Source organism: Penicillium verhagenii (genome assembly GCF_028828195.1).
Source record: "Penicillium verhagenii strain IBT 33310 chromosome Unknown utg000013l_segment0_segment0, whole genome shotgun sequence".
NCBI classification, from domain to species: Eukaryota; Fungi; Ascomycota; class Eurotiomycetes; order Eurotiales; family Aspergillaceae; genus Penicillium; species Penicillium verhagenii.
The window spans coordinates 800,364-823,325 of record NW_026643177.1 but is presented as its reverse complement, the minus strand read 5'-3'; the positions used below and the strand labels follow the sequence as shown (position 1 = coordinate 823,325).

The 22,962-nt window shown below is 48.9% G+C and overlaps 7 protein-coding genes across 7 annotated transcripts; 4 read left to right on the top strand and 3 right to left on the bottom strand.

Annotated features, from left to right (window-relative positions):
* Window positions 1-587: 587 nt before the first annotated feature.
* On the bottom strand, window positions 588-4,309 carry N7466_011561 (MutS family protein MSH5; the record flags this gene model as incomplete). The annotated part of the gene is made up of 16 exons (XM_057170950.1): window positions 588-713; window positions 777-915; window positions 983-1,021; window positions 1,075-1,276; window positions 1,339-1,450; window positions 1,509-1,590; window positions 1,642-1,676; window positions 1,726-1,888; window positions 1,939-2,028; window positions 2,079-2,175; window positions 2,238-2,592; window positions 2,749-2,826; window positions 2,880-3,279; window positions 3,344-3,719; window positions 3,785-3,880; window positions 3,943-4,309. 16 exons carry the CDS (start codon window positions 4,307-4,309, stop codon window positions 588-590), a joined length of 2,757 nt encoding a protein of 918 aa, XP_057015671.1.
* Window positions 4,310-4,667: 358 nt separating this feature from the next.
* On the bottom strand, window positions 4,668-7,040 carry hsp78 (chaperone ATPase HSP78; the record flags this gene model as incomplete). The annotated part of the gene is made up of 1 exon (XM_057170949.1): window positions 4,668-7,040. The coding sequence occupies one exon, from the start codon at window positions 7,038-7,040 to the stop codon at window positions 4,668-4,670; it is 2,373 nt and encodes a 790-aa protein (XP_057015670.1).
* A 311-nt stretch (window positions 7,041-7,351) lies between these two features.
* N7466_011559 (translation elongation factor 1 subunit beta) lies at window positions 7,352-8,441 on the top strand (the record flags this gene model as incomplete). Its single annotated transcript, XM_057170948.1, has 4 exons — window positions 7,352-7,391; window positions 7,453-7,492; window positions 7,765-8,144; window positions 8,212-8,441. The coding sequence occupies 4 exons, from the start codon at window positions 7,352-7,354 to the stop codon at window positions 8,439-8,441; spliced, it is 690 nt and encodes a 229-aa protein (XP_057015669.1).
* A 1,385-nt stretch (window positions 8,442-9,826) lies between these two features.
* N7466_011558 (membrane magnesium transporter family protein) lies at window positions 9,827-10,437 on the top strand (the record flags this gene model as incomplete). The annotated part of the gene is made up of 3 exons (XM_057170947.1): window positions 9,827-9,882; window positions 9,960-10,209; window positions 10,378-10,437. The coding sequence occupies 3 exons, from the start codon at window positions 9,827-9,829 to the stop codon at window positions 10,435-10,437; spliced, it is 366 nt and encodes a 121-aa protein (XP_057015668.1).
* A 2,200-nt stretch (window positions 10,438-12,637) lies between these two features.
* N7466_011557 (putative GPI anchored protein) lies at window positions 12,638-13,189 on the top strand (the record flags this gene model as incomplete). The annotated part of the gene is made up of 2 exons (XM_057170946.1): window positions 12,638-12,751; window positions 12,821-13,189. The coding sequence occupies 2 exons, from the start codon at window positions 12,638-12,640 to the stop codon at window positions 13,187-13,189; spliced, it is 483 nt and encodes a 160-aa protein (XP_057015667.1).
* Window positions 13,190-13,998: 809 nt separating this feature from the next.
* On the top strand, window positions 13,999-15,559 carry N7466_011556 (putative ubiquitin conjugating enzyme E2; the record flags this gene model as incomplete). Its single annotated transcript, XM_057170945.1, has 3 exons — window positions 13,999-14,001; window positions 14,091-14,426; window positions 14,492-15,559. The coding sequence occupies 3 exons, from the start codon at window positions 13,999-14,001 to the stop codon at window positions 15,557-15,559; spliced, it is 1,407 nt and encodes a 468-aa protein (XP_057015666.1).
* Window positions 15,560-16,586: 1,027 nt separating this feature from the next.
* On the bottom strand, window positions 16,587-20,970 carry ssdA (mRNA-binding translational repressor SSD1; the record flags this gene model as incomplete). The annotated part of the gene is made up of 5 exons (XM_057170944.1): window positions 16,587-16,626; window positions 16,689-17,689; window positions 17,752-18,111; window positions 18,166-20,804; window positions 20,874-20,970. 5 exons carry the CDS (start codon window positions 20,968-20,970, stop codon window positions 16,587-16,589), a joined length of 4,137 nt encoding a protein of 1,378 aa, XP_057015665.1.
* Between the last annotated feature and the right edge of the window lie 1,992 nt (window positions 20,971-22,962).

Sequence of the window (22,962 nt, the reverse complement as noted above, 5' to 3'; positions counted from 1 at the left end):
CAGAACAGAAAGAATGACCAATCAGGCTCTGGATACCCCAGAGATTTTAGAGATGATCCTGCTCTAGACGGATATGCTCACGCTTCAATGTTCCGACATCTGCGCCACAAGTCTGTCGTAAATGCTGGAGTAGGCCTGATTAACACTTCGCCATCTATCAAAAAGGCTTTTTTCTACAGATAATATCAGACCATATACAAAGCACGAGTTGGGTGAAGATGAGCAGGGTCAATTTAACTGGCTATCTGATTCATATTGGCACACAGACTTCCCCGGTATTCTTGTTCGTGACCTTTTTCGCGAATAAATATAGACCCGGGGTGAAACAGCCTAGGGTTCATACAAAATACATTCGAGTTCACTTTAGAATTGCCCTAAGATCCATGACAGTCAGCAAGATCCCGCAGTCAAATATCACTAGGACGCGGGTATGGGATATGTTTGAGTCGAGGGGACTCGGAAAGATGTGGCCACCGAATTTCTGCTAAGATTATAGATCCACATCCTGTAACGGCTCATGCTAAGCCAAGTTAGAATAGACAAGATGCGCAGAGACCGGGAAGTAATTAGACTTACCGGCAGGGTCGTTAAGCCGATACCCCTGTACTTTCTTGGTCTGAAGGGTCAAGTAGACCTTCTAGGATTGACTTTGCGTTCCGCTGCAGCTCTGCGTCTGTGAAGTCTATCGCGAGAAAGTTTCTCGCTAGAGCGTCCTGAAAATTTAGTCAGCGACTGCGTGTTGAAAGACTAATTCTTTGGCAACAGGGCAAGCTAACTGCACTTTGAAGAGCTTCCATCTCTTCCGGCAATACAGCCGTACACGCAGCGATGAGATTCTCGCCTCGGGCAGCGAGTAAGCTAATCTCATTGGCGCGGGTGATGATGGATGGATCGATCCCATTAATTGCTGCGCAGCTATAATCCGATGTTAATTGTTTAGGCGTCTTTAAGACGAAAGAATTTAAACCGGAGAGCTCCTTACATAGTACCAAAACTTTTGTTGCTCCGCCCCTTGCGAAAGCTATTGAAAGTGTAAGTATCTTGTTGCGCTGCAAATAAATGGAGGCAACAGACTTATATAGGTATGTGACCTGGTCTTCGCCCTTTTGGGACTCTTCGCAGACCTTGACCTCCATGTGTCCTAGTTGTAATTTGGGGCGCAACTCAAGGAATCCATTCTCGAAAATCTCATGATAGTGTGTTGCAGCAAGGACCTTCGGAGAATCTGTGAGATCCAGCAAGTGCTCGAACACTCCACATGCCAGACCTATGCCATCTGTTTGAATCAGTTCATATTCCAGGAGTTTCTAAATATCGTTGACAGGCTTAATCACATACCAGTTTCGTTCGTCCCTTTGCCAAATTCGTCGATGAGCACTAAGCTCTTGCTGGTGGCTTGCTTCAAGCAAAGGGAAACCTGCTGCAAGTCACTCATAAAAGTGCTCTGGATCTGGGATCGGGTCAAAAACTGGCTCAAACAAGAGCGATAAATTTTATTCATATCGTACCTTTGACACACTTTCTTGTGTATTGATTTTCGTCAAGATCTTGTCTGTAATCCCTAGCTCTGCATTGTCTGCGGGGACAAAGCTACCTGAGTTAGAAGTATTCATTTTCTTTGTTGCAAATAAAACTAGTTACCTTCCTATCTGGGCGAGATACACTATTAGAGCTACCTAGAATTTCGTAAGTAAAAACCAGAGTGAGGTCTCTAGGGCTATTCACCTGCTTCATATAGATGCTCTTTCCCGAGTAATTCGGTCCTGTCAGCAAGAGCATACTAGGAACTTGGCTTTCAACCGCAAAATCTTCTTGACCTTGGGTTCCTCCCACGAGAAGTGTGTCATTTGGGACGTAAGAAGGAACTGTCATTTCTTGAAGCATGTGGCTGGCTCATGTTAGTAGAGATCGAATAATATCGCGGGGGATCTGTTTTACCGGCCACCCTTAATCTTGATGATATTTGTCGATACCATCTTAGGCCGAGTCAAGTTGTAAAAAGTGGCGGCCTGTGTCAGAGCGACGTTACTAAAAGAAAAGTTAGGCTTGATAGCTGTCTACCGGTCTGGCGTACAAACCAGTCAATTTCCCCACAGATATCAGATGCCTCCACCAAGAAACTCTCGTATTGAAGTACTTTTTGAGCTAGATCATACACGATCTCTATCTCTTTCTCTGTGGTATATCAATTTAGTCAGACACTGATTGCCTGGATTATTTTTTGACAGCAAACGTACCACAGATGAGTCCGTAGACATCACCGAGTTTTTCATCCAGCTCTCTCATACGAAAGTCTTTGAAGTACGCTCGATTTTCCGTAATGAATACCAGCTCCCAGTCTCCATGGGACCCAGAACATGCAGATTGCCCATTTTCGTTGAGAGGAATAGCAATATTGAATCCAAGTTGAGGAAAATAGATCACATTCACATCAATTCCAAGGTCTTCTGGAATAGTCGATGCAATATCGATGGCGACGTGCTTGAGGAGACTATCCAGGCCATCATAGCGGTCTTTCATCCGATCGAGCTCTCGGTCGAGGCCCTGTTTGACCACGGTTCTTCCTTGCTCATCAGAGCCGTCAATGTCAACCTGAAAATGTTAGTCACGATCCCAAATTCTCTCCATGTCAGACCCACTATCTCTTGAATCATTCTGCCCACCCTGTGAAGTTGAGCAGCTTCGAAAATTCGGAAAGCCTTATATTTTTTAGCACTGGATTTCGTGATTGATCTTTGCAGCTCTGACCTTTGTTCGTAACTCCAGCTTATCGGCTCCTGAAATCTCTTGTAGAGCAACATGGATGTCAATTGCGTAGAAAGCAAACTGTGGGCGTTATTAGTGTAGATCAGCTATACGCCAAATGAAAGTATACGCACAGCTAACAAGCTTTCCCAAACTGTTGCCTTGAATCCAGTAATTTTCCCGCTTCCTGTACTAATGCCCTTGTGAAGATTGATCATTGCGGGCCGGAGGTTCTTGATATGTTTCAGCCCCTTGGTCATCTTCTCCAAAGCCGCCATATTATCGGGTCGTGAAAATACCCCGATGAAATCGTGTCTCTCTTGGATGACATCAAGACTCAGACTTGGACGGAAAAACATCTGCTTTAGTCTGGCCCTTCCCTGGGGTGTGTATGCAAAGCGCCGAAAGAGGCCATATATCGAAAGACCCTCTTTTCCAGAAGCAGACGTATTTCCTGGACCTTGATTGAACATGTTGGGGTGGGATTCAGATTGTAGGATCTGAAGTGATAAGAAAGCATTGCTTCCGATCCACCTATAGGGTATTTTTAAGCCCAATTTCCTGTTTGGGGGAGGGGGCTAGTTTTTCAAATACTTACATCGTATCCTTCAAACTGAACATCTCCATGAACCTCACACGGAATGCACAGCCATCGATCTGCTCCATCCCGGTAGTCGCGGCTCTGCGTTTTTGAAGGTATGTGAGGACTGCTCCAGCACATCCGATCGTTACAGGGTTATCCATATCTATAGTACTGGATATGTGATGGAGTCGTCCTTCGTGGAGCGTGAACCCCATCTCTTCAGGGTTCACTTCTTCGGATCCTGTCAGACCGCTATGGGGCACAAAGAAGCGGATTCTATCCTCATGAGAAGATGATGCATCCAGTGCAACCAGTCTGTTTTCTGCATTGGTGTAACTGAAATCCTGCGTGGGACGAACATCCACCTGATAGGGCAAGTAGGATGACGATGCTAAACTCGTATAATTCATTAGCCATATCTTGCCATGATAACGTCAGTGAGAGTAGTTAGAGTACCATCCCCATTTGTAAGGCTCTGGTTTTGACCCTGTAAGCTGGATACGTCAACTCTCGGGGGTGCCAATATCACGGTGGGCTTGATCTGGGTGATGACTTTCCATGGAGTCAGCAATCTTCCAATACCATTTGAATAATTCGTTGACCAGCAGACATACGAATATCAATTGTTTCCATCCCCCCAGATCGACAATCTCCAAGCAGGTACATCTTCTCCTCTTCCGCCGAATAATAAGCACAACCTACTGTCCCATAGTCTTTGAGATCGATAGCGACGATGACATGGCCAAGATCATCATCAATGGAACTTTCCGGGTAATCAGCTTCATACTGTATCTCCGTGTGGAATGGAGTTCGCAATTGTCTCGCAGCTGAAGATGACGGATGGACCGAGTTTCGTTGGACGTGGGATTGTGCACTTGTCACCCGAGCCTCGAAGTGAGGCCTTGATTTTGTAGTAAGAGGTGATATGAGAGGTTGATTCAAGGCCGCTGGCGAACGTTTTCTTTTCGAAGAAAAGGGCATCACTGAGGTCCCAAGGAATAATTAAATGATGAGTGTGTTGGATATTAGTAGGTGAAGGGAAGTTATGGTAGACCAAGTTGTACTATCCAGGTCACGTTGTCTTTGACTTCGAGCCTCAGGTCAACACCGTAATCAGTTACCCGACTATGTGCCTGAAACCTTGGGATTATATGTGAAATTACTTATTAAGAAATTTTAGTAGGTATTTGAATGGTTCAATTCGATATGGTACATAAAATATGGAGGCTAGTATACAAATCATGAGTGGAGATTCATCCGTAAATGCAAATGGTGATGTACAATTCCAACATAAAAACACCGTCGTAAATGCCGCAAAAAGACAAACAATAGAACAGAATTATGACTTTTCTTCCACGCCTTTAGGAGTCACAACCAAGGCAGATTTGTCATCGGTGAGGGAAACATGAGCAGTCTGGCCAGAAACAATTTCGCCACGAATGATTTTATCTGCCAGCCGGTTGCCAATTTCTTTCGCGATGAGTCGATTTAGAGGACGGGCACCGAACTTGGGATCATAGCCTCGCTCACATAACCAATCCTTGATCTCACCATCGACCTCAAGAGTCATGCGGCGGCTATCAAGGCGGCCCTGCAGCTCCTTAATTCTGATATCGACAATATCGCGCAAGGCTTCCCGCGAAAGGCGCTTGAAAATGATGAACTCGTCTATCCGGTTCAGGAACTCCGGCGCGTAGGCGTGCTGGACAACGTCCATAACGGCTTTTTTGATATCTGGAGGAACTTCGGATTCACCGCTATCCTTGTAGGCATGCAAAGGATCACCTCCAACGAGGATTTCGGCACCCAGATTAGAAGTCAAAACAATCAATGTATTCCGGAAGTCAACCTTGTGGCCCTGGGCATCTGTGAGGAAACCCTCATCAAGGACTTGCAAAAGTAAAGCAGAGATGTCCCGATGAGCCTTCTCAAACTCGTCAAACAAAAGAACAGCATATGGCTTCCGCCGGACAGCCTCGGTAAGCTGACCAGCATCGTCGTAGCCGATGTACCCAGCAGGAGAGCCAATCAAGCGACTAATGGTGTGTTTCTCCTGGAATTCACTCATATCGAAGCGCACAACAGCATTCTCGGTAGAGAAAAGGAACTCGGCCATCTTCTTGCAGAGCTCCGTCTTACCAACACCAGTCGGTCCCAGAAACATGAATGATGCCAGCGGGCGATTTTCCCCGCTTAGGCCCGCCCGTTGCATTCGAACGGCATTGGCAACTGCAGACAGAGCTTCATCCTGTCCACGAACCGACTTTCGAAGGGTGTCTTCCATGTGGATCAACTTCTCAACGTCTCCCGCCATGAGTTTGTTGACTGGGATGCCTGTGGTCCGAGAAACGACATTGCCAATGTCATCAGCTGTGACGGAGTCGTGAATCATAGTCTCCTTCTCCCCATCCTGGTCCACTCCTTCCTTAGGCAATTTGCTTTCCAACTCGGGGATCTTAGAGTAACGAAGCTCTCCGGCCTTGGCAAAGTCGCCCTCGCGTTGCGCCTGTTCCAATTGGAATCGCGCTTGCTCCAATTCTTCCTTCGTGCGTTTAATGCCGTCGATTTCGAGTTTCTCTTTTTCCCAGACCTCAGTCAACTTGCCAACTTCGGTTTGCTTGACTTTAAGATCCTCTTGAAGCTTTTCTTTTCGCTCACGGCTACTGACGTCGGTTTCTTTGCGCAAGGACTCGAGCTCGATTTGAATAGTGGTGATGTCGCGCTCCAACTCTCGAATGGGATCAGGCTTGGATTCTTGCTGCAAGCGAAGCGCTGAGGCTGCTTCATCTACCAAGTCAATCGCCTTGTCGGGAAGGAAGCGGTCGGTAATATAGCGATTGCTGTAAGTCGCAGCAGCTACGAGGGCACCGTCGGTGATTCGGACACCATGATGAACTTCATATTTATTCTTGATACCACGTAGAATGGAGATCGTTGAGGCGACAGATGGCTCATCAACTAGGATAGGTTGGAAACGTCGGGCCAGAGCGACATCTTTTTCAATCAGGCGGTATTCAGTTAGGGTGGTAGCACCACAGCATTGAAGATCGCCCCGAGACAAAGCTGGCTTCAGGAGATTACTGGCATCGATGCTGCCCTCGGCCTTTCCCAGTCCCAGTAATGTATGGAGCTCGTCAATGAAGAGAATGACTTTGCCTTCAGCGTCTTCGACTTCCTTTAGCACGGCCTTGAGGCGCTCTTCAAAGTCACCGCGGAATTTGGCACCCGCAATGAGGGAGCCCAAGTCCAGCGAGATTACGCGCTTGTTCTTGATGCTCTCAGGCACATCGCCTTGGACAATGCGTTGCGCAAGGCCTTCTAAAACTGCAGTTTTACCAGTACCCGCCGCACCAATCAACACGGGGTTGTTCTTGGTACGACGCGATAACACCTGGATCGTTCGGTGAATTTCTGCATCTCTTCCAATGACTGGGTCCAGCTTTCCTTTCTTTGCCTTTGCTGTCAAATCGACACCATACTGTTCCAGAGCAGCCTTTTCTGGCTCTCCGCTCATGTTCATGCGGTGAGTACCCCCGGGAGGATGAGGCCGGCCATTGGCATAATTGCGTATTGAAGGAGCAGAATTAATTCGAACATAAGGTGCAAGTAGCGACGCGGTCCTTGGAAGAAGTGGGGTTGAGCGAGAGATTGTTGAAAGTAAGGGTGTTCGCAGTAGACGACTACGATTGTACAGAGAGAGTCTCGCCGCCATGGTGGATACTCTGGGGTCCGGGGGAAGAGCAATATCTGGTCGATGAGACAGCTTTAATAGTTGAATGGCAGCATCATCACGATTCTTCTGGAAAGCTCCACCATCGCGTCCGAGTGGCGGATACTCCACTAACCAATGGACCAAGCTCCGTCACCACTCAAGTCACGTGGGTGCTCAAATTAAACGGGAGGAAAAAAAAAACCTTTTACCCCTCGGTCTCCCACCCACTTTGTTTTCTTCTCTTTTTCCCCTCTTAACGCATCCCCCTTTTATAATCCACCACCTTAAAAAAAAGTCTCCCTTCATTCACAATGGGTTTCACCGACTTCGTCTCCGAGACTGGCCTGACCTGTAGGCATTCCCTTGATCTTATATGAACGTCTGAACTATTTGGACTGACTCTGTCCCGCAGTGGCCAACAACTACCTGGCCACCCGCAGCTACATCGTTGGGTTAGTGACATCCCACCCTGGCAGATTTTCTCTATTTCCCTACCATGTCTATCTTGCTTTGACTTCTGGCTTGAATCACCCCGCTTTTTCATGATGAGAAACATTGGTCCGTGTTGATGAGGCGGCTTAAGACCCCGCTGCTTGACTAAAACCCATTTGCGAGCAATCGCGTCTCTGATTCTTTTTGACTTTTTCTTCAAATTGCATACTATTGCTGCATGATGAATGCATACGTCCATGTCGAACGCTCATACTGACTGTTCTTGATATAGCAACGGACCCAGCCAGGCCGATGTTGTGAGCTTCAAGGCCTTCAGCGCCGCCCCTGACGCCGCCAAGTACCCCCACGCTGCCCGCTGGTACAAGCACATTGCCTCCTACACTGAGGAGTTCACCACTCTCCCCGGTGATGCCTCCAAGGCTTTCACCACCTACGGCCCCGAGTCCACTGAGCTCCCCGTCAACCCCAAGGACAAGCCCGAGGCTGAGGAGGAGGAGGATGATGACCTCTTCGGTTCCGAGTCTGAGGAGGAGGATGAGGCCGTTGTCGCTGAGCGCAACAAGCGTCTCGAGGACTACAAGGCCAAGAAGGCCGCTAAGGGCCCCAAGCCCGCCGCCAAGTCTTTGGTCACCCTGGAGGTGAAGCCCTGGGGTATGTTCTTTTTTTCTCTCTCTTTTACGATGATCCAAATCGCTCAATACTAACATAACTGTTATAGATGATGAGACCGACCTTGCCGTTATGGAGACCAACGTCCGTGCCATCGAGATGGACGGTCTCGTTTGGGGTGCTTCCAAGCTGGTCGCTGTTGGTTTCGGTATTAAGAAGCTCCAGATCAACCTGGTTGTCGAGGATGAGAAGGTCTCCACCGACGACCTCCAGGCCCAGATCGAGGAGGATGAGGACCACGTCCAGTCCACCGACATTGCTGCCATGCAGAAGCTGTAAAGAAGTTGCCTTTTTATGAAGAAAAAATGGCGTGATGATGGATTATTGATGTTTTAAGGAACCCCCTAGTAACGAATTTAGAATCCGAGTCCACAAGTGGCCGGTTTGATGAAAAAATTAAAAATTTTCATGATCATTATTATTCCCTACTGAATCTGAACTGAGGACCTTTTGAATGTTGAAAATGAAACCTGAATTTCTTTAGCGCCGCGCTACCCCTCTCGTTAGCTTGCTATTTCTGTGCATTTGAGTACCTAATTGGTTGGGCTGCAGTCAACGCTCGGGGTTGGGCATATCCGATTTCGCAACTGCATCAAACTCTGTCCTAGCCCAATTCGGTCTTTCATTGCGCGTGTGGACTTTCTTGTCTCTCATTTGAAGTTGTCGACATTGAAGCTTCTGCAATATTGAACTGTTGAGCTTGGCTACCTACTAGGTACTATCCTTCCAATTAGCAGCGAATATTGAAATTATGCACCACACATGGTATACCTACCTACATACATCTCTCTCTAATTCCTCCCGACTGGACAACCTTGAAAGACTGTAAATTGCCAGTAGGTAGCCCTGCATAGAGGTACTAATAAGTACAATGAAAATCTTCAAAAACTTCAAAACCAGTGGACCTCCAGGGCTGCACACATTGCACAGTGGGCACCTGAGCAGTCCGTCCCGACCTCGGAATCGTGGAGCTCTGGAGCAAGTACTCATCCAATTGATGGATCCATAGTACATAGTACATCCTTACACTACTTTAATTGAAAGGTACATACATAAGAATCGGTGGACTTCAATTTTGAAAGCCCTTCACCTCGGGACATCTGGAGCAGATTGATGTCAACTGGTTGTAACTGAGGTTGAGGTATGTATAATGTACACTGTACATATATGTAACTACTAGTAGTATATCGTATCCACTACCTACTATGTAGTTATGGAAATCCATGAATGGATGGATCAATGGATAGAATGCTTCACTACCAAGGTTGGAAAGTAATAGTCTTCCTTGCATATATTTGAAAAGAAAACAAAATTGATTGTAGTTGACTTATATACCATTGAAATTTGAAACAACAGGGCTCATTTGAATATGTTCAAATCTTGTACATTTTACTTGGCAAGAAACCGGGGTTTGCCCGCCAACGCAGCTTAGTCATCCAAACTGCGGGACCTGTGGACGCAGATCGAGGTCAAGTTCCCTCATGAGGATCAATTGATACGAACCAGGAACCCTTATCCCCGGATCCAGCTTTTTCAGCATCAGGCCAATACCACACCTGAGGACCTCAAGAACCGAATAATCCTGCAGCATCTCGCGACCAGTACCGGGCTGACCAGGTCTCATTGACACCACCGAACCCCCAATTGACCACATCTCATCCACGATGAGCTTCTTTTCACGCGTGGTCACACTATTTGGCCTTGTTTTACTAGTTCACGCGTACGTTTCAGTTCACCTTGAAAACCCAACTGCTGTCGGATGCTATTGAACGAGCTAACACTACTCAACTACGACAGAGGCTACTCCGCCCACGAACACACCGTTCTCTTCAGCAATGCCAACATCGCCGCCATCGCCACCGTACCGAACGATATCATCGTCGAGATCCTGGTTGCAGTCCTAGCCGTCTCGACTGGATTAGTGCTGGGCGCCGAGAAACTCAAGCCGATTAGCTGGCGTGACTGGGCAGGCGAGATCGAGCGGGACGGTGGTGCGCGGAACCCGTACATGGGTATGGAGGAGCGATTTGGATTTTGGGATATTCGGGTGAGTAATAACCCGTGCTCGAATCGGTATCCAATGAATATACAATTTGGCGTTCATGGCTATTCAGCCTTCAGGAGGGCCCAGACCCGAGCCCAGGTCTGGACCGGACCGGACAGAATGGCTATTTTTCTGCGCCAAGTGAGAATGTGAGCTAACTGAATGATACAGGCCAAGCGAAAGGAGTTTGCGGACTGGGTCCGTGGTCCGGATGTGTTGACCAAGGAGTAAATTTGATATTGGATCCTTGGATTTGGAAATGAATGCAAAAAAGCAAACCGGGGCCCCATTTTTCGACTTCCGGTGCTGCAGTGATTTAGAAATTTGTGTATAATGGCATTCACTGCGAGGGAGTTTTGCAATCAAAAAAATCAATATGTCTAATTTGATCGTGTGGTCGCTGATCATCCTGGCTTATTGGTCTCTTTTGCCTGCAATTGTTTTCTTCCCCCTTTTTTATTTGCTTTTCTTCTAGACCAAGCCTCCCGCGCCAAGCCAGACCTGCATGCAATGGACGAACAGCATGAGACGGGGCTTTTCGGCAGTCAGGAGTAGAGGCCGGACCTCTCATTTGAAATTGGATTGGTGTGCCTGGATTCAATTGCGTTGGAATTTGCGGCAGAGATCAACAGCGCATAACGGGTGCAGTAAGCCCATACAGTAGAAAGGCATTATCTGGACGATCGGTGAGGTCGAGGAAGAGAAAAGGGTAAAGTTAATATGCGCCTCCAAATTGATCTACCCAGCAGGGGTGCTGTATCAACCCTGGATGCCAAGCTAATCTTGTGTCGTGCGATTATGTTTTCCCAGGTTCAAATGTTGGTCTGTTATTGTCGATGCTGATCATACTAGTCCGTAGCTCCCCCAGAAATGGATCCACCCATCTCCGCAAGTTTAAAAAGAAAGCCTAGAAGTACTACTACCCAGGAATTCGCAAACAGTTTTCCTCTGACTGTTGTCATCATCATGGTATCATAGTAGGTAGTATATGTAAGTTGAGAGTACAGCGTACGTATTGCTCGTAGGACAGAAGTCAGACTGGGCTGGAGCACCGTTACCCGCCACGCATTCAAGCTTAAAGTGGACAGTCTGAACGGACATTCCCTGCAGGGTCTTGCATAGATGTCAATGTCCGCAATGTCCGCAGGGGGAGATAAAATGAGCAGTCATATATTAAGAGGGCTGGGAATTTGAGAGGAATTTTGTGGCTGTCAAATATTTAGCGGAGGCATAATCCGTATTCCGTAGCTGGCCATGATATTTCCATTTCAAATGGGACAGTGAGGGGGGGGGGGGGGGGCTGGCGCAATCGTATAGAGGGATCATACTATACTGAATGAAAGAAGTAAATGAGTTAGAATTTCGGTTACTGGATCTCAAGGACCCACTTTCCAGTCCTTTGATCTTTCTCCCGGAGTAAAAGAGAGAGGTGGGATTCGTCTTCACCTATTCTTGTTGATTATTTATGACTGAACCTTGGTTTTTGTCTCATGGCGTGTTTGAGTGAGTTGTTTCCCTAGAAATAAACGAGGTTGGGACCTACCAGATGCCTCCGAGTTGACTAGAACTGACGCCTAGTCAAGTGATGTCTCACCTTTCCCAAGGTGATCTGTGATATTTCTGGGTTTAGTCCCGCGCCGCTTGTCTCACCCGGGGACGCCACATCAACCCCTCCCTGGGGATCTGTTACTCGTTTTACCCCGACAACGGGACCAAAACACAGAAGCAATGAAAACCATCCGACTCTCAAAGAAAATCAAAATAAAAAAGATGACTGTAAGACGGATTCGTAGGCTTCCGCGCGGTCTGCCAAGAACACATGTAAGCAATTGGAGGTTATTATGTCCTTGAACATGTTCACCAAATCACCAATTGAACTCTTATTGCCACCGACCACTGAAGGGCGACAGAAGCCAAATTTGCGTGATTGGACGGGATTTGCCACTAGTCCGATGCATTAGCGGAGGTTTATAGTACTGTAGTATCTGGCCGGCGCGTTGTAGGTGCGTCGCAATACAGGTGGGTCCTGCTACTAATCTAGGAAACCAAGGATTGTTTTTGTTTTTTTAAGAGAAAATCAATATCTGGGCACTGCTTTCAAGCTGACGAATTAGTGCTGCAAAGGTAGGCAGCCGGTACGACAAGCCCCTAAACGAAAATAGAATCGACCTTGCAGATCGAGGAGGCGCTAGTATTTTTTCCATCTGTGACTGGACCACGGGTCACTTCACGGCGTTCATTGCGAGTCTATAAGACAAGCCGAGTAGACCCCGTTTGCCTGCCTTAGTACACAAATACTGGTTTTACGCAATAATAATAATAAATAGCACCTTTCCCCCCCAACTCTCGCTACTTTGCTTCTTTAATCTCCACACTTCATTTCTCCACTACTATTATCTCCATCCCCTATACACACACTCTCTCGTTCAAGATGCGTGCCTCAATTCTCTTCACTACTCTCTCGGCTTTGGCCTTGACCTCCGGGGTTGTTGCCCAGGGTGGCGTTGAGGAGAGTGCTTCTACCACCTCCGCTGCTACCAGCACGGTAAGCTAGAATCCCAATGAACGTTTCATGAAGAGCATCAATCGTCTAACGCATGGCTTTTTCAAATAGATCAACTACCTCACTGAGACCAACTCCCTCGGCGTTGTTACCGGCCAGCCTTCAGTCATCACTAGCCAGCCTACAGTCGTTACCAGCCAAGATGCGGCTGCCTCGATCCCTGCTGGTTTGACCGCACCTGTCGTGACTGCCAACACAAGCAGCTGGACTAGCTCCGCTCGCAGCAGCACTCCTCTCAGCACTACCACTGGCACTGGCTCCACCTCCACTGAGACATCAACCAAGACCTCCAGTGGAACCTCCAGTGGCTCAGACTCCTTCAGCACTGGCACTAGCACATCCACCTCTACCGGTGGTGCTGCTTTCGCCACCGCTGGAATGGGTCTCGCTGCCGGTGCTGCTCTCCTTGCTTTCCTGTAAAGCAATTGATACAGTTTTAGCTGAATGGCTATCTATAAATGTCATTCAGTTCGCTATCTGTACTACAAATACCGGGAGAATTCCTTTGGGAGATTATCGTGGTATTTGGATGTGGACCTAGATGACTCTTGGGAGTGTCTTGGTCCACTGGACGAGGGACGTGAAAATGCTAGTAAAGGTCATTTCTTCTCTTCTTGACTTTCATTTTTAATTGAACATTTTAATCGTGGGGGGCTTGTAATACGTGCAGCCTGACTTTGTTTGTTTATTTGTGTGAATCGGATCAGCATACTCATGGCGCAGACCCTGTTTCTCATTTTCAGTTTATTGTGATTCCTCCCATTTGATATGAATTAGCATGATATCTCAGTAAATAATGAGCAATTATCTCTTCAAAACTTGAGTTGTCCAATCCTTCTAAAGCTGCTGTTATGTGAATCTTGAGTGAAGATCCAATTTGGCTTCTTATTTCTAAATAGATAAATTGAGGGCCTCTAGAATTGAAGGATTTGAATTTGAGGTTTCATGTTTCACTAGTTATTGCCAAGTCATGTTGAATATCAATTGCTCAGTAAGGGGACTTTAAGGTGAGGAGTATATAATATGTACAGTATTAAAGCCCACGCTAAACCCTAATAGGAAGGGTAATGAGCTACTACGCGTAAGTCACATGCTTCTCGCGAAAACGCGCGCACGTCACCTTCATCTGGTCTAGCGCCCCCAAACACTTCAAACTGTCCAAACAACCCCGTCGTTGAAGTAACCGATTGTTTTGATTGCTGCTCTGACAACCCACATCCCCACCAACAATGGTAAGTGAAGTTCGGGTCCAAGCCGCAAAACGAAATCAAAATCCCCGATACAGAAGAATGATATAGAAGCACGTACTAATGCGATCTAGGTTTTTCATCTACGACGTCTGGCGGCAGACCATGCTGCCCTGCATTCCAACCTCCCGCCGTACTACCTCCTGCAGCCGGATGATGGGCACTTCGCTGCAGCCGATGACCTGTCGCAGGTGACCATCATGCTTACCGGGCCAACCGGGACTCCCTACTCCCAAGGTCTATGGCGCCTGCAGCTGAAGATCCCAGAGGACTATCCTAACAGCCCACCTAAGGCCACATTTCGGACCCGCATATGGCATCCCAATGTCGAGGAGATGACTGGCGCCGTCTGCGTAGATACTCTAAAGAGAGACTGGCAGTCCAAGCTGACTCTGCGCGATGTTTTGATTGTATGTGATATAGGAAGACCTTCGCGGAATCGTATTCCAGCGACCAAGCTAACCCTTGCCTTTAGACTATCTCTTGTCTTCTCATCAACCCTAACCCTGACTCCGCTCTGAACTCCACCGCCGGAAACTTGCTTCAAGAGGACTACGATATCTTCGCCCACCAAGCCAGACTAATGACCTCCATTCACGCTCCGATCCAGCCGGCCTTCCAAGCCGCCGTCAACGAAGCGAAATGCCGAGGCGAGGATCCCGGCACCACCGTCCCCCGCGAACCAGATACTCAGAACCAGCGCCCGCGCAAACAACAGCGCGTCCAGACAGGCACAACCATGAAAAGCAATCGCCCGCCATCCGTGTATCTCCCCCACGCTCCTCGCGACATCGCCACCCACCCACAATCCATACCAGAAGACCCCGACCAGATGGAGATAAGCGATGACGAAGAGAACGACGACCCAGCCAGCGCAAGCAAAGAAAATAACCCCTCCCTCTCCCCAACACCCGTCAACCTCGCACCACCACCCACCAGCCCCCGCAAAAACGCCTTCGGCAAACGCCCACTATCCGTCCTCTCACTCGCATACTCGGAAGACCCAGACACAGAACTGATGCTTGTGGACTCGGACTCGGAGCCAGACAACGATTCCGGTCCCTCATCAAATACACCTAGCTTCGGCTCTTCCGACAAAAACATCGCCGCCAATACCTACACTCCCCCCTCCGCCGTAACCAACTTCTCCCGCCACATCCGCAGTAACCCACAGCGCCGAGTGCCCAAACTCGCCCTGAGCAGAAGGGGCAACACGCCTACCCGCCTCCGCGAAGATGTTCAGATCTACGAGGACGTGCCAGACCGCACAGTAACAGATATCTCGCGCCGCTTCGGCAGCGACGGGAAAGAGAACCGCGATTCCGTATCCGGGTCTCGTGGTCTGAAAGACGTCTCTGGGCTGCAGGCTGAGAGGGTGGCCCAGACTGTTGCGCCGCAGTCTATGCAAACCGGGCACCCGCAGAATTCCGCGGCATCCCTAGTACCGAAGTCATCGCCTTCGAAGGTGTCGAAGAAGGTCCCTGGTCTGCGGAAGGGAGCTATGCCGAAGGTCAAGCCTCGAATTGGTCTTCGACGACTTTAAAGTGCAGAAGCCCATAATTTATGCTTCGCTTTTTCGCACTCGTTTTATTTTCTTGATTGGGATTCTTTATTGCTAGGAGGGCACGATACCCCGTTTCGCTCTTTAATTGAATTTTGTTTGCTCCCGGTGATATGCCGGGCTTAGTTATGTGATGGAGAAGGTGAAAGAAGCATTGAGCGTGGAGCATGGTTTTAAGTTGCATATTATGGATAACGGTGTTTTTGAAATTTTGCTTTTACCCTATGAGCATCCCGGGGTCTGGCTCAGCTGGACTAATTCTTATTCAATTTAGATATTCAATTTATTCTGTGCCTACTACTACCCTTGTCAATGGAGTGTTTTGAACGTTTTGAACATTTTTGCTTTACATTGATCTATGTCATAGACATCACTCATAACCAATAACATTGGGAGTCATAATGCTTAACTCAAGTGCTAGCTATATAGAAGGACGAGATATTATAACAATACTGGTACGTGTGACTAACCTTGGAAGCCTTGCTGGAGTTGAAATAATGAATATGTGTAAGATACCTGAATTAATGGAAATACTATCCAGTACTACTATCGAGCTATGATCAATCTTTTCCATCCTATCTCCAATTTTGGCGGAAGATCTCCAGCCCCACGCACCACTAGCATGGAAGATGGATCAAAAAAGAGACTGACAAAAAGCTCCGAGCACAAAAAAACCTCTCTCCCGAAGAGGACTTAAAATCCTCAAAGCACAAAAAACAATCGCTGCGACTAATAACAACAAAGGGTTAAGTATGATAGTCCCAGAGGACTGAGGACAGATATTGATCGAATGAAGCGGATTGGAAATCCACCATGGATGGAGGAAAGGGGATATCAGGAAGCAACCCGATAACAATATGTTCGATCCGCATGTTGGGGAGGAAGGGTTATGTCCGTATGAGCGTGATAACAGGAGCGAAAGCCATGTTACTCAACGCTCAAAGAATTTGCAGCATAGACATGCAACAATATATCCCGAGTAAGGAGAAAAGAGATACCGTGAAGTTCCTTACAGAGCGTAAGGGTTCACAGACCGAACGGTAAGGCATCTAGAAAGAACACAGCGGTTAGCACGAATCATGAAGATATCTGATAAGAACTTTGAACATACGGTGGGCTCTTGCTCAGGTCGGTCTTCAGGATGATGGGAACACGGGACATCTCGGTGACATCCTGGATGAAGTCGCCATCCTCCTCTCTCAGCTTGAACAGCTTCAGGTACTTCTCCTTGTTGGTCATCTTGCTCTCTGGCGCATCGCTGGTGCTGGAGGCAATCTTTGGGTCAGAGCGAGTACGGTGGGGAGCCTGCGGGAGGTGGCCGTTGCGAGTCGGCGAAGGGGGCATGCTCTGGGTCGACCGGTCAGCCGAGTTAAGAGACACGCCGGCAGCTAATTCAGTCACCTCGTCCACATCATCGTCATCATCAAAGAGCGCATTAACGTCATCTGCGGACATGGTACCAGTCTCTGTTTGCTTCCGCATCGCCTCATCACGCTCACGGGCACGCTCACGGGCAGCCTCGGCCTCACGGGCAGCAGCAGCCGCTTGAGCAGCACGCGAGTTTCCAGGCTTAGGACGCTCATCCTCGGGAACATACGCGGAAGAGGGAACGCCCTTCTCCCAGTAGAGCTCAAGCACGCGGCTATCCTTGCGGTACTCAGCCTTCTTAAGCGGCAGCTGGTCACAGTGAACACGCTTCTCGAAACCGTACTCAGGAATGAGAACGTCAAAGGCAGATTCGTAAACACAAAGGACAATACCCTCACTGATGAGATCGCCGCCAATCTCGTGAACCTTTCGGTCCATGTTACGGCAAGCTTCAATGTGAACACTCTGCTCCTGAGCATTGTGGGCCGAATCCTTCTTGTTATTGGCAAGATCGGCAGTCTTGGTCAAAGATTCAATATCATCAGTGAACTCGATAGCTCCATCCGAAAGAATCGACTCAAGCTGGCGGTGCACAATGATATCGGTGTAGCGCCGCGATGGGTTGGTGAAATGAGTGTAGACAGGCACATTGAAGGTGTAGTGCAGACGCTGGTCATCAGCCACACTGGAACCAACAAAGTACTTGGCGCGCTGCATAGCCTTCGCAAGCAAAGTTTCCATTCCCTGCAGTCGATAATTAGTAAACTGAAAATATTCTCGAACTTGAACACAGGAAGACTACTAACCTTGCGAAGGTCGACGTCTTCAACCTTGCAGAGTGTGCTCTGCAAAGTTCCACTGCTAGAAGCATCCATGCCAAAACCGAGTCGGTTCATTCTCTCCACGAACAGCGTCAGGCGACGAGGGTTGGGAGAGGGCTGGCGACGGAGGAATGCCTTGTCAGGCATAGCACTAGCAATCTTACGGGCGACGAAGAAGTTAGCCTGGCGGCTGAGCTCTTCCACGAGCTCGTGAGCTGGGGTAGAGTCGAAAATGTTGAACTCCACAGGCACATTCTCGTCATCAAGCTGCTGCAAAATACGCAGAGAAGGAACATTGGTCGCCCGGTTACCGAATCTGGCATCACGGAACTTGTGTGCAATGGTCTAAAACAATTAGTCAAAATAAATAGCAAAAGATTGAAGAGAATTAAGACTCACGTTCAACAGTTGGATGTTGTCTGAGGTGATACCAGCTGTGGTCTTATCCGATTTCTCGTTAATCACCGCATTGACCTCTTCATAGCTGAGACGGCCGGCGCTCTTGATAACACCCTTTCCGATCCAAACATCATCATCAATGGCACCAGTCTCAAGGCTGGCCTTGAAGACAACGCTGACAGTCAGGCGGTCCTCGCCAGGAACAAGGGAGCAAAGCTCGGTAGAGACTCGAGAAGGCAGCATGTTCATGACGCGGTCGACCAGGTACACTGCGGTACCACGCTTCTTGGCCTCGCGGTCAACAAGTGAGTTGCTCTTGACGAAGTGAGCAATATCAGCGACGTGAACACCAATCTCGATCTTTCCATCGGCAAGCTTCTTAACATGGAAGGCATCTTCCAGCGCCTTGGTGTCCTCGGGGTCGATAGTGAAGATGGTCTCTTCACGGAAGTCACGGCGCGAAGCTAGGGCATCGCCTTCGTTCGCAACGGACCATTCCTCGTAACCGATGCTCTTGATAACAGCGTCAGAGAACTCATCAGAGCCAAAGTTGTTGTCACGGAGCAAAGCGTCCGTCTCAACCCGCAAGTCACCCATCTCACCGAGCTGTTCCACCAAGGTACCGAAGGGGTGCAGAGAAGTGATAGGCCAACGCTTAATGGAGGCAACAAAGATGCGATTGGCATAATCCTGGTGCTTCTCAACGAAGTCCCGTGGGGCTTGTTCGGTGGGAATAGCGATCAAAGGAACACGCTTGTCTGTGGGCTTGAACCAGACAATCTTAGGCTTGTCCTGGTGGCGGTCCTGGTGACGACCGTGAGCACCATCTCTCGCCTGGCGCTCAGCCTCTTGCTTCTCCTTTGTAGCCTGGCTAGAGGGGCGAAGAAGACCCAGAGTTCCGGAGAACATTTGTCCAGCAATGCGCTCAATGACCGCAACAACGTGTCCAGCGTAAAGGGGCTTCTGCTCGTCGCTAATCTCATCCTCTTCGACTAGCAAAAGGCTCTGGCCTTCGACTTCGACGTCATCATTCTTTTTCTGTGTGGGTCGTTGGCGAAGACTGCCACGACGGCGGATACTTCCGTCCGGTCCGACCTCCTGTCTATCACCGTTGGAGTCAGAGCGACCCAGCTTGTCGTTACCCGCGTTGCTGCCAGAGCGAGCATCGGTGATATCCTTGCGCTTCTTCTTTTCCTCCTTTTCTTTTTTCTGAGTCCAAACCTCGTCGACATCTAGGAGCTCGATGGCGACGAAGTCACCCTCCAGAGCACGGTTCCGGTCTTTGCTACCACAAATGAAGATATCGGCATCGAGATCGGTGGAGGTCACATAAGCATCAGAACGGTTCTTCTTGTTGACACGAAGAACACCAGCCACCAGCTGACCGTTGCTAATAAGGGCAGGCAGGTTGGCCTGGGGCAAGTAAGGGGTAAAGAGTGTCTTGCGTTGCTGCTGTTGCTGCTGCTGCTGTTGTTGAACAGACATCTGCGGCGGGGCGTGCTGGCTTGCACCAAGACCACCCATGCCTTGGCCATTTTGCTGCTGTTGGAGAGCCTGCAGTTGTGCAAGCTGGATAGGGTTCAACTGTTGACCACCAAACATCTGAGGCGAGGCCATCATGACCTGTCCCTGAGGCAGCTGGATCAGCTGGGGTTGACCAGGGTACTGGAATTGACCGATGGAACCCATTGACTGGTTCATAGAGGGCCGTGAACGGTGTCCGGGCTGGAATCCGCCGCCTTGCTGCTGATTGAAAGGTTTCTGCTGGTCCTGGTTCTGGTTCTGATTCTGGTTCTGGTTGTTAGGCTGGCGCCAGTTGCCGTCGAAGTTCCGGGACCCTGTGCGTGCATGACCAGGCTGACTGCCTCGGCGCTGGTTGTCAGACTGACCAGCGTCGTTGGCGGGTGCCGCAGGGAATTGGAAACCACCAGCACCACGGCCAGAGATAGAGCCTCGGCTGCCGCCAATGGCCATCGACTGGCTTCGACCGTGGCCACCGCCACCAGAGCGAATGTTACCGGCCCGTTGCAGACCAAGTCCCTGGGGTGCAGGAGAGGTGCTGGCTTGGGGCTTATCATCCGATCCGGATTGATTATCGGAGGCACCGGCACCCGGGGCAGGAGCAGGGAATTGGAAACCAGAAGCTGTTCTCTTCTGCTGTGCGAGTTCAGCGGCCTTCTTCGCCTCGGGCAGAGCGAGGGAGTGTCGGCGCTGGTGGCCACCACCAGGCGGGCCTCCACGACCGCGGCCGTGATTGGGGTTCTCATTCTTCTGATTATTCTGACCTTGTTGATTGTAATCGGCGTATCCAGAGGCGCCCGAGGATGGAGCAGGGGGAGGGCCCCCCATTGGGAGACCGGGAAGGGCGGACTGATTGCGGCGGTGGGAGTGTTGATTGGCGTTCATGGGCAAACCAAGCTGCTGTTGCCCTTGCTGTGGGTTCTGCTGCTGGGGAAACTGGAAGGCGTTGACCTGAGGTGAAACACCACCCATGGAACCACCGGGAGAGAATGCGTTGACCTGACCCAATTGTTGAGGCTGGAGAAGGCCCATATTCACGTATTGCTGGTGTGTAGCGGCAATTTGCTGTTGCTGCTGCTGAAGCAGCTCAATCTGTTGCTGGATGGCAAGTTGTTCCACTACAGCATACACATTAGTTCAAACTTGTTTGGTAATTGGGAAATTCGAGGAAACTAAGGCCAACATACTCATCAGAGGGGTAAGTTCAGACGGACTTCTCCGGTGGGCGATATGAAGCTTGCGCCCAGAGGGGCCAGGGACCCCGGACTGATTCTGTTGATCCATGGTATCTGAAGATGGATAATTTTCACTGTTGAATGGAATGTGCGAGAAGATCTCTAAGAGATTCGACGATAAGAGACAAGAGTTGTCTCCAAAGACAATCGAATCGAGTTCTAGGGATCACCGACCGACCGCGAATGAGATGGTAATATGTGCGGACGATAGTTTTCAGCAGGAAACGTTGGGAACTATACTGCAAGAGAAAGAAAGAGAGTGATAATCAGTATCAGAAGGAGGAAAGGTTGAGAACAGGAGAAAAATCAAAATAACGAGTGGGTGATGAAAAGCCGAAATTATGAAGGAATGAAGACGAGGAAGGAGGGGACAGGTCGTAGTTGGCGAACAGGTGGAAGTTGCGACGGTTCGCTTGGACCCATGAAAGTCCAAGGAGACTCTATCATCAGGACAGGGAGGAGATACAGTAAAAGCTTCCCCCACAGCACAAAACAAGCAAATGATTTGTGGCCATGCGCGCCTGTCAGAAAAAAAAGAATCAAACAAATTTGGCACCCTTACCTGCAGGAGAGACTAATGACGAGCTCCGAGCCCTAGCATTCCAAAATGACGTCTACGCTGTCAACGTGGGATGAGTTCTGCTAGAAGCCAACAAAGCACTAGCGGTCTGTACACAAGTCGGTCACTGTAACCGATGGGCAAACCGAGTCAAGTCAATTGCACGTTCAATGCACTTGGTATCGACGATTGCAAAGACCGACTGAGGGGGATACGCTTGCTCGATTCGAAAGTAGGGAGTTGGAAGGACCGAGTTGGCGGGTAGAAAGCTTGGTGGAATTGCACGGTAGCCAACTACAAAAGCCGAAAAGGGTGGTAAATGGAGGAATCAAAGAATATCCTCGGGTCGAGAGACGGTGAGATCAGACTCGAATTTGTCCGGAAGAACGGTGGTTGAGAAGAGCTACTTCTGTATGCCAACGAATTTCGAGCCAGAAAATAGGCGGAGTGGGTTGCACGTCCTCGAAGAGAATGACAACAAGTGAGTTATGGGGTAGGATGGAATCGAGACGATGCAGACATCGACCGATTCGATCAGAAGGAGCGATGGGGAAGAGAGAGAAAAATAGGAGGAAACGGGGGGGGGGAGAGTAGAGAAGGCGAGGAGGGGGAAAGGAGAAGAAAGAAGGTGATGATGATGGATCCATACACGGCGGGTGTGGGGAGAAAGGTTGTGTAATTAACGTTTGTCATGGTAATTACAGAATTACTAACTTTTAATCTTCACGAACCGACGAAGCATTTATGGTATTGGATCTCCGTCACATATATGTATTGTAAGTACCTTTACGAGTGGTTTTTTCCCCAGCCGGATGCCATGGATGATCTCCATTGCTTCCCGACAACCTCATCACTCTTATTCTCAGGGACCTCCTTTGCAACCCATTTGAGCCTGCACCCTTGATAAAGTACATACAAGTAGGTTTTAGGTAGGACAAGCTGCGTCAAGTGTGGGGGAACCGAGTCCGGTCGGTTTGGGGAGACCGGGATCTACGCCCCCCTCCGATAAATACTATAATACTGACTAGTAGCTTTTCTGGAGGTAATGAGCTGCACTAACTTAAGTCAATTGGCTCTAGGATTTACATCTTAGTCCACACATAGACGCACCTCACCCCAGACTTGGATGACGTTTACCAAGGCCACGCCGCCAGCTTCTTCTTTGATTTTTTTTGGCCTCTATGAAGAAGACTCTAGACTGGCTTAATGGGTTTGACTTGTCCTCAGGGAATTTTTGAAGCATAAATGAGTGATGCTCATCATGATGCAAATGAACCAGACTTTGCTCATGCGCGGGTCTGGATGACTCAGCTTTTAAATTACGGTCGTATCTTATGTATTTTCCAACTTGTTCCTCCCTTGGACTGAAATCGCGATAAACATTGCTGCATTGGTTGGCTGCCCTGGGACCAATTGCTGATAATCAGGAGGTAAGATCCTATTCGTCAATACCTTTGATGCCCAGCCCATAGAAGTGGGCAC